This window comes from Pogoniulus pusillus, chromosome Z, assembly GCF_015220805.1.
Source record: "Pogoniulus pusillus isolate bPogPus1 chromosome Z, bPogPus1.pri, whole genome shotgun sequence".
In the NCBI taxonomy this organism is placed as follows: Eukaryota; Metazoa; Chordata; class Aves; order Piciformes; family Lybiidae; genus Pogoniulus; species Pogoniulus pusillus.
The window spans coordinates 15,161,600-15,172,176 of NC_087309.1; the positions used below are offsets into that span (position 1 = coordinate 15,161,600).

Sequence of the window (10,577 nt, forward strand, 5' to 3'; positions counted from 1 at the left end):
ATAAATCAGACACTGATCTGAACTAGAGCTCACTTTGCATTTATTACAAATACATCATAGAATCACCCCACCAAATAAAGATTAGGGTATTAATCTAATCTCTAATTCAGTAAGATAAGTGTACCATAGCTAAAAGTTTGCCTGAAGACCAAATACAAAGAAAATCAGGACTGTTACTTCACAGGAGGACAGGACTCCTCCCTAGGGACAGAATGAGAGTCTAAGACTACTTTCTTCAGCAGCTCAGAAGATAGGATGCATAATCAAGGATCAAACACTACCAAAACAAAGAGTCACCATGCATGACTCTCCTCGTGGAGGAAAGATGAGATACAAACATGACAGACTTCAGCCATGTCACTTGAAGGGAATCCCTCGCTGTGGAGGTGTGAACACGTCATGAGACTTTTGTATTGAAGTATCACAAAATCAGTTGGAAGAATTTAAGGCAATCCCAAAAGATCACGGGCATCAAATATCAAAAGAAGCGTATTCATAACACTGAAATAAGGCAATTAGTAACCCTGCCAGATCTGCATGTTCCCAAATTATTTCACAGGGTGCTTCACCCTCTTTCCAAGAACAATTACATACAGCCCAGTCAGTTTCCCAACCAAACAAAAATGCTATGACCCATTGTGATTTTCTTGAAAAAAAAATGCATGAGTAACTTAAGTGCAAGAAGAGGTCACCAAACCATTTGGATGTAAAAATGACCCACTTAGTAACCAAAGATTAGAGGAACTTCCTGACTACGTAATAATGGAGGTGAGTCTAAGAATATACCTATCACACCTACATGAGTAAGCCAGCCAGCTCATTACAACAGGCAAGCCTTGTGCCAAAGCCTTTCCTACCTTCAAAATAACGAGGCCAAACTGAATGCAACTCAAATCTACTACACCCCAAACTACAGGTTACTTTGATTTTGTGGAACAAAGCTCTTACACCTTTACCTGAAGAAGATAAGAGGCACCAAAAGTGCACGTTAGCTAAGCAAAAAGATTATCCTTTTTTTGTTTTTTTCAGTTTGGTAGAAGGCAAAGGGTATGAAATGGAAGATGCAGAAGTCACCATTAAAATGGTAAACTCGTGGCCAAAGCAAGCTGAAGGAAACAATACTTCTCCAGAAACCAAGTGGACACAGAGTGCAAAAGCATACACCCAATGCAAGGTATACTCTGCAGGTAGCAAGGCTTTTAACCAGTTCTTTTCAGAAAAACCTACATCTTCTCCAATTCAAGTCTGCTCCCTTCAGTTCCTTTCTGGGGCAGCAGCGTCAGAACACAAGATTTTTGGATTAGTAGCAAAGTTGAGAGAGGAACTGAAAGTATTTATCTACCTTTACCAATTATGCATTGCTACGGCCCTTTGAAGCCTGCCCTCTAAGTTTGGAGATGAAGAAAAGGAAAACAACGGGGAGAAAAAAATGTGGAAAAGAGCCCTGAAGCCCGTGAAGTTTCGAGCAGAACACTGCCTTTATCCTGAACTAGTGACGCTACACAGGATGCTCCTAAACAATGATTGAGTCCATCAAGGGATGGTTGGAAAGCCCATTACTTTGAAATAAATATACACAAACGAGAGCCAAGTGGACAACCTGGTGAAAGGCAAAAATTTACACCCTGCACAAGACGCCAGACTTCCTTTGGGGTTAAAATAGGAGAAGGACAGAAAAGAGATGGGTCCCACTCCCCAAAACGCATCCCCAAGAACAGGGGATCTCCCGCAGGCCCCAGTCAGCCCGCACAGCACACCGTCCCTGTCCCTCCCCCGCCGGCAGTGGGGCGCCGAGCCTCCCTATCCTTCCTCCTCCTGCAGGCCCCGACCCCTTCCCACATAGGGGCTGACAGGGGCCGCGGGCCCACAGTCCTACTGGAGACTCTCCGAGCCCGACAAAGAGGGCCGGCAGGCGGAGGGGATAGTTGGGAGCTGGGGGTTGTGGAGGCCCCAGTGGCGGCTCCCCGGGACCACCGCGGCAGCGGGAGGCCCGGTCCGTGGGCTAGGCGATGGGAAGGCCGTACCTTGAAGTACCCGCCCTCGTAGAGAGTATTGGGGGGTCCGAAAATCGCCACCTCCCAGTTGTAGAGGTCGGACTCGTCGACCAGAGTGATGCGGAAGCCCTCCACCGGCTCCTCCTGCAGCGACTTCAGCTCCAGCATCAGCGCCTTCTGCGAGCTGCTCATCTGCTGTTGGGCCATGGCGCGGCGCGGCCCCCGCCGCCTCGCCGCCGCCGCTGACCTGCGCTGCCGCTCCAGCTGCCGCCGCTGCCGCTCCAGCTGCTGCCGCGCCGCCGCTCCCGCACCGCTGCCAGCCCACGGCCGCCGCGCCGCCCCGCGGGCCCCCGCCCCTCCCCGCGCTGACGGCCGCCGCCGCCACCACTTCCTTTTGTGACGGCGCCCGATGGCCGCTGACCTCAGCGCGCCGCGCCGCGCCCCGCCCCGCCGCACGCCAGGCCCCGCCCCCGCGCCGCGCTTAAAGGGGCCGCGCCTGGCAGCCCTGGGCGCGCGGGGGTCGGCGTGCGCCTTGCGCCGCGCTGGGGCCGCTGGGCGTGTCCGGCCTTCCGAGCAGCCCCGGGCCCAGGGAGCCAAGAGTGATGGAGGAGACGCAGGGCCGAGCCCTGCGCTTGGGTCACAGCAGCCCCAGGCAACACTGTAGGCTTGGGGAAGAGGGGCTGGAAAGTTGCCCATCTGGAAAGGACCTGGGGGTGTTCATGAGCAGCTACTGAACATGAGCCAGGCGCCAAGAAAGCCGAGAGCAGCCTAGCCTGCGTCAGAAGCAGTGTGGCCAGCTGGAGTAGGGAAGTGATCATGCCACACCTTTAATACTGTGTTTCGTTTTGGTCCCCTCACTACAAGAAGGACATTGAGGTGCTGATAAGTGTCTAGAGAAGGGCAATGAACCTGGTGAAGGGTCTGGAGAGCAGGTCTTACAAGGAGTGGCTGAGGGAACTGGGATTGTTTAGTGCGGAGAAGCCAAGGATCAGGAGAGCCCTCACTGCTCTCTACAGCTACCTGAAAGGAGACTGTAATGAGATGGGCATTGGTCTGTTCTCCCAAGAAACCAGCAACAGAACAAGAGACAATAGCCTTAAGCTGCACTGGGGAAGAGACATGCATAACCTCCCTGGACAACATGTTCCAGTGTCTCACCACCCTCACTGTAAAGAATTTCTTTCTAACTCGTGGTCTAAATCTACCTTCCTCAAGCATGACGCAGTTCTCTCAAAATCATGCATACACTCCCAAGCAGCAGTAGGAGAGGAACAGGCAGTTAACTTGTCTTCCACAGGTGTGACTTTCACCCTGTTGCAGACTTCGGGGTGGGTTAGGAACTGTCTGGAGGGCCGGACCCAGAGAGTGGTGGTGAATGGTGCCTCATCCAGCTGGTGGCTGTCACTAGTGGTGTCCCTCAGGGATCAGTGCTGGGCCCCATCCTCTTTAACATCTTCATAGATGATCTGGATGAGGACATGGAGTCAGTCATCAGCAAGTTTGCAGATGACACCAAGCTGGGGGCAGATGTGGCTGGGTGGGAGGGCAGAAGGGCTCTGCAGCAGGACCTTGACCGCCTGGGCAGATGGGCAGAGTCCAATGGGATGGAGTTCAATAGTTCCAAGTGCAGGGTGCTGCACTTTGGCCACAACAACCCCATGCAGAGATACAGGCTGGGGTTGGAGTGGCTGGAGAGCAGCCAGACAGAGAGGGATCTGGGGGTGCTGATTGATACCCGCCTGAACATGAGCCAGCAGTGTGCCCAGGTGGCCAAGAGAGCCAGTGGCATCCTGGCCTGCATCAGGAATGGTGTGGTCAGCAGGAGCAGGGAGGTCATTCTGCCCCTGTACTCTGCACTGGTTAGACCACACCTTGAGTCCTGTGTTCAGTTCTGGGCCCCCCAGTTTAGGAGGGACATTGAGATGCTTGAGCATGTCCAGAGAAGGGCGACGAGGCTGGTGAGAGGCCTTGAGCACAGCCCTACGAGGAGAGGCTGAGGGAGTTGGGATTGTTTAGCCTGGAGAAGAGAAGGCTCAGGGGTGACCTTATTACTGCCTACAACTACCTGAGGGGTGGTTGTGGCCAGGAGGAGGTTGCTCTCTTCTCTCAGGTGGCCAGCACCAGAACGAGAGGACACAGCCTCAGGCTGCGCCAGGGGAGATTTAGGCTGGAGGTGAGGAGAAAGTTCTTCCCTGAGAGAGTCATTGGGCACTGGAATGGGCTGCCCGGGGAGGTGGTGGAGTCGCCGTCCCTGGGGCTGTTCAAGGCAGGATTGGACGTGGCACTTGGTGCCATGGTCTAGCCTTGAGCTCTGTGGTAAAGGGTTGGACTTGATGATCTGTGAGGTCTCTTCCAACCTTGGTGATACTGTGATACTGTGATACTGAGATTCCATGAGGTTTAATTCATGAGGCCAGGTGCAATATCCTGCACCAAGATTGGTGAAATCCTCAATACCAATGCAGATTGAGGGAAGATGTAATTGAGAGCAACCCTGTGAGGAAGGACTTGAAAGTACTGTTTGGTATAAGCACTCAGAGCTCAGAAAGACAGCCTGTCCTGGACTGTATCAAAAAAGTGTGGCCACTGACTGGAGGGAAGTGACTCTATTCCACTTCGGTGAGACCTCAGTTGGATTTCTGTGCTCAACTCTGGAGTCCTCAGGAAAAATGAGACATGGACCTGTTAGAGTGGGTCAAGAGGAGAGTCACAAAGAGCCAGAGGGTTATTTCACGAGAAGAGGGCAGGAGAGGGGAGGAGAGAGGAAGGGAGAAGAGGGGAAGGGAGGGGAAAGGGAGGGAAGGGGAGGGGAGGGAGAAGGGAAATTCTCTAGGGAGAACTTTCTGAGGTCTTTCAGTACTTAAGCAGGGCCCATGAGACAGATGGGGAGGGACTTCTTAGTAGGAATTGTCACATGACATGGGATAATGGTTTTAAAATTCAGGCTAGGTAAAAAGAAGATATGTTTTACAATGAAGGTGGTGAAACATTGGCACAGTTTACTTAGAGAGGTGGTAGATGCCCTGTCCCAGGGAACATTGAAGGTCAGCTTGGACATAGCTCTAAGCAATCTGATCTATCTGAAGATGTCCCTGCAGACATTCTTCTGTGATTCCTCAACACAACTCAGGGAGTAAAACCTTTGCAGAGGTGATGAGATCAGCTGCTCTGTGGAGTCCAGCTCCTTCACCCTGCTTCCAGTGAATGTCTAACCCAAATGGCTTAGCTCCAGGAATGGGGACAACTGCAAAGGCCTGATGATGGTCACTCACTCTCAAGACAAGAACAGTCCTGCAGAGCTGATGTCGACTGCAGCAGAGGTGACGGTGAAACACTGAAGATGGGGGCTTAGACAAGTGATGCTTTCGGAGTGTGCCATGGGTCCTGTGCCAGTTTATGCCAGTGATGCCTACAGCAATGTGTCCTGACAGTTCTAAACAACCTGATGTAGCTGAAGATGTCTCTGCTGACTGCAGAAGGGTTGGATTAGATGACCTTTAAAGACCTCTTACAATCCAAATTGTTCTATACTTCCTCAACACAATTCATCTTTGCAGAGGTGGTGAGATACCTCAACCAGTCAGCATGAGCAAGATCCTATTGCTTAGCAAGTCCTTAACAAACAACATAAATACTATTCAGTATAAAAACAGATGAAGAAAAACAATGAAGTGATTATCCATGGGAACAAACACCATAGTACAACCTCAGACAGTGCAAATTGGGTTTCACATTGGCAAAAGCAGGCACTTGCCTGCCCACAGACAGCACCATGAGGGTGCTTGAGAAATGCCCAGCACAGATGTGGTTGCAAGCTGGACATCTTGTCTCAGCCAGAACAGGAGAAACAATAAGGCTGTAACAGCCCTGGCAGAGAAGAGCTGATGTGTGTGGAAGAATTTCTCGCCAGTCGAGGACATAAAGTCATAAACATGGGTAGCTTGCACTGAGAACGTCCTTGGTTCCCAGCGAGGCTAGGAAATCGAGATGTAAACAACTGAGCACCCCACACACAGCTGCAGTGGGCAGAGACTAGATAACCAAGGGTGCTGGAGTGGGTGGTCTGGAAGGCTGACACTTAGAATGTTGTGATAAGTTAACCTATGCACACCTTACATGTAACTCTGGACCCTCTGACTGTAACCAATCTTAAGCTGAGCATGCCTCTTCCTAGAATGCATATAAGTCACTGTATCATGGAAATAAAGTGGATTTGACCATCTAACCATATTGGTGAACAAAGAGTCATCTTCCATAGCGCTCCACCGAACGTGTTTCCCAACAGATGTGTGTTCCTCAAATTAAAGAACTCTTGTGATTCTAACAGGAATCACTGAAATAACTCACAGGCTGTGATGTGTTCTGAAATAATTGTAATGACTCCTCCAAAGTGTGCAGATGACACAAAGCTAGGAGCAGGTGTGGATCTCTTGGAAGGTAGGAGAGCCCTGCAGAGGGACCTGGACAGGCTGGATGGGTGGGCAGAGGCCAATGGGATGAGATTGAACAAGGCCAAGTGCAGGGTTCTGCACTTTGGCCACAACAACCCCAAGCAGGGCTACAGGCTGGGGACAGAGTGGCTGGAAAGCAGCCAGGAGGAAAGGGACCTGGGGGTACTGATAGATAGTAGCTGAAGATGAGCCAGCAGTGTACCCAGGTGGCCAAGAGAGCCAATGGCATCCTGGCCTGCATCAGGAACAGTGTGGCCAGTAGGACGAGGGAGGTTATTCTGCCTCTGTACTCAGCACTGGTCAGGCCACACCTTGAATGCTGTGTCCAGTTCTGGGCTCCTCAATTCAAGAGAGATGTTGAGGTGCTGGAACATGTCTAGAGAAGGGCAACAAAGCTGGTGAGGGGCCTGGAACACAAACCCTATGAGGAGAGGCTGAGGGAGCTGGGCCTGTTTAGCCTGGAGAAGAGGAGGCTCAGGGCTGACCTCATTGCTGTCTACACCTACCTAAAGGGAGGCTGTAGCCAGGTAGGGGGTGGCCTCTTCTCCCACACAATCGGCAACGGAACAAGGGGACACAGTCTCAAGTTGTGCCAGGAGAGGTCTAGGCTGGATGTTAGGAGGAAGTTCTTGCCAGAGAGAGTGATTGGCATTGGAATGGGCTGCCCAGGGAGGTGGTGGAGGCACCGTCCCTGGAGGTGTTCAAGAAAAGCCTGAATGAGGCACTTAGTGCCATGGTCTAGTTGAGTGGCTAGGGCTGGGTGCTAGGTTGGACTGGCTGATCTTGGAGGTCTCTTCCAACCTGGTTGATTCTATGATTCTATGATTCTAAGTGCCAAATCTATTTGCAGGAAATCTTTGCTGGCTGTGGACTTGCAGACATAACAGTTCGGGATGAACAAAAGTCAAAATTGTGAAGTGCCTCAGTGTGAGTAGGTGGTTTTTGATCATGTGGAGTCAGGAATAAAGTGGCAAAAACCCTTGAGATGCTGCTGTATAGAGAAGTGTCCTGGTTTTGCTGGGATAGTCATAGAACCAGTGTTGTGTTCAGGAAAGCTGCATTTTGAGAAGACTGCAAGCCTGGCTGACCCTGCTTGGCCAACAGAAGTATTCCATAGCCTTACACTCACTACAACTCAGGAAGTGTTCTGGGAATGGTTGCCCTTCTCTTCAGTGGTTGCCATCCCTGAAGGTGTTCGCCTGTGATTCTCTGACCTAAGGCTGACTCTCCTGTGTGCTGTGACTCACAAGAGCTGTGGTGCTTGCTCTACCTGACATCCAGGATTCACTGCTGGAGGACTGCAGCTCACCAGCGCTAACACGGGCTGAGCGCAGGTGACCTCACAGTTTTCTGTGAGGTTGTGTCCAGCAGGGCCAGTGCCAGTCTGGGGTGTATTAAAAGACGTGTGGCTAGCAGGTCCAGAGAGGGTCTCCTCCCCCTCTGTGCTGCCCTGATGTGGCCGCATCTGGAATACTGTGTCCAGTTCTGGGCCTCCCAGTTAAAGAAGGACAGAGAATTGCTTGAGAAAGTCCATCGCAGAGCTACAAACGTTATTAAGGGAGTGGAACATCTTTACAAAGAGAGACTGAGAGAGTTGGGGCTCTTTAGCTTGCAGAGGAGGAGCCTGAGGGGTGACCTCATCAGTGTTTATAAATATGTCAAAAGGGAGAGAGTCAGGAGGCTGGAGCCAGGCTCTGCTCGGTGATGCCCGATGACAGAAACACAGAAAGTTGAGGTGTAAGCTGAAGATGAGCCAGCAGTGTGCCCAGGTGGCCAAGAGAGCCAGTGGCATCCTGGCCTGCATCAGGAACAATGTGGCCAGTAGGACGAGGGAGGTTATTCTTCCCCTGTACTCAGCACTGGTCAGGCCACACCTTGAGTACCGTGTCCAGTTCTGGGCTCCTCAATTCAAGAGATATGTTGAGGTGCTGGAACATGTCCAGAGAAGGGCAACAAAGCTGGTGAGGGGCCTGGAGCACAAATCCTATGAGGAGAGGTTGAGGGAGCTGGGCCTGTTTAGCCTAGAGAAGAGGAGGCTCAGGGGTGATCTTATTACTGTCTACAACTACCTGAAGGGGCATTGTAGCCAGGTGGGGGTTGGCCTCTTCTCCCAGGCAACCAGCAATAGAACAAGGGGACCCAGTCTCAAGTTGTGCCAGGGTAGGTATAGGCTGGATGTTAGGAAGAAGTTCTTCACAGAGAGAGTGATTGGCATTGGAATGGGCTGCCCAGGGAGGTGGTGGAGGCACCGTCCCTGGGGGTCTTCAAGAAAAGCCTGGCGGAGGCACTTAGTGCCATGGTCTAGTTGATTGGTTAGGGCTGGGTGCTAGGTTGGACTGGCTGATCTTGGAGGTCTCTTCCAACCTGGTTGATTCTATGATTCTATGATTCTAAGTGTAGAGTCCTGTATCTGGGGAGGAATAACAAAGTGCAGCAGTACAGGCTGGGAGGTGATCTGCTGAGGAGTTCAGGACAAGATTCAACCTGAGTGCTTGGATCTGAGTGAGGAAGGACTGATTGCTGCTAAGATTGAGTTGACCTTTCCAGTTCATGTATCTGTCAGTCATTTATCAGAAATTCTTCCTATCTGGAAACTATTTGAAAAAGGAGGATACAACAACACTCACCCTTTTGCTGAGGAGCCACAAGTTCAAACAAAAGGAGCTTTTGGTGCCCTCTGTTCTTGTAGAGACTTTTAATTCTTTTTCCTACTTGGTGGACCACAAGTTTTGCTGTCTTGGTGCTTACTAATTCCCTTTTAACCTCAAATTCATGGTTTTATTTCTATAGTTCCATTGTCATGAGGGAAACTATATATACATCCCATGTTACACCTGAGACACTGACCACAAAACAAAATTCTGGCAGAGTAAGAATGATGCAAGACTCTGTTGAGTTCTTATAGAAACACAGCTGAAATCTTGCTGTTTAATAGAGTTTTAATCCGACTGTCACATCAGTTGGCTTTATTGCAACATTTCCTTGGCATCTTGCTGATACCAGGAGAAAAAAAACTCCAAGGCTTTTTCAGACATTGCAGTACATCTGCTTCTGACACAAGATGCTTGAGCGTGTCCAGAGAAGGGCGACGAGGCTGGTGAGAGGCCTTGAGCAAAAGGCCCTACGAAGAGAGGCTGAGGAAGCTGGGATTGTTTAGCCTGGAGAAGAGGAGGCTCAGGGGAGACCTTATTGCTGCCTACAACTACCTGAGGGGTGGTTGTGCTAAATGTTTGTCCCAGTTTTTCAGAGTTCCACTCCCCATGGCTTTGAGGGTGGTTTTCAGCAAACCATTGTAGCGCTCAATCTTCCCTGAAGCTGGTGCATAGTAGGGTATGTGATAGCTGCTTGTAAATTCTGCTAGCTGTAAATAAATTGCTTCATCTATATTCCCAGGGTCCGTCTGAGTTAGCTGGGGCAAATTCAAAAGTGTGGGGGGGCGGGGTAACCCCCAAACCATCACATTTTTTAATTGGCTTTCCCAACATGGGGCTAGAGATTTTGGAGTGATTGGAAAATTAGCTCTGGGAATTAAGATGAAGCTAATCAAGCAGCTATTGTACTTGGTGGGGATTGCTGTGTGGCCTGTTTTCTGGTTTTTTGTGTACAATTAGATCAAAGATCAAATTGGTTATTTCTTGCTTCATGTAGTTTTTAAGAAGGCTAAAGTTAAGCTTTCAAACATATTCTGGAGCTGGGGTGATTTCATTCTTGGTTATGCTGGTTTTAGTGTCACTGAGAATATTACTAGTGATATTACAAGAGTTTTTGTCAATAATGTTACAATCAATCGAGAGTCTGCTTTATCTACTGCTCTCATGAGGGTCATCCAGCCCCAAACTGAAATGCCAAATCCCTGCAAGGATTTCTACTCGAAACAGAGCATGGCAGGGTTGCTGGGCATTATACTGGCTCTTGTAGTTTTAAATTTCATATTAATTTTGGCATTATGTGTGAAAAATTCAAACCAGCTTCTGTAAGAGCTAGGAATAATTCTGTGTCTCAGAAGCAGTCTCTTTCACAGCAAAACAAGGGAACACAGTCATCGGCTTCCCCCTTGCCAGCCTCTGCCCCTCCTTCTCCAAGTGCTGGGAACACAGCCAGTGTTCCTGCCACTAACTTAAACAATGATAAC

General features: G+C 50.2%; 1 protein-coding gene across 1 annotated transcript in view; it reads right to left on the bottom strand.

The window, feature by feature from the left end:
- Nucleotides 1-2,278, bottom strand: part of LOC135173276 (ubiquitin-conjugating enzyme E2 R2) — an 81,080-nt gene extending 78,802 nt beyond the window's left edge. Inside the window, exon 1 of the mRNA XM_064140066.1 lies at nt 2,025-2,278. Within this exon, the coding sequence (XP_063996136.1) occupies nt 2,025-2,201 (177 nt within the window). The 5' untranslated portion in view covers nt 2,202-2,278. The remainder of the gene's footprint in view (nt 1-2,024) is intronic.
- Between the last annotated feature and the right edge of the window lie 8,299 nt (nt 2,279-10,577).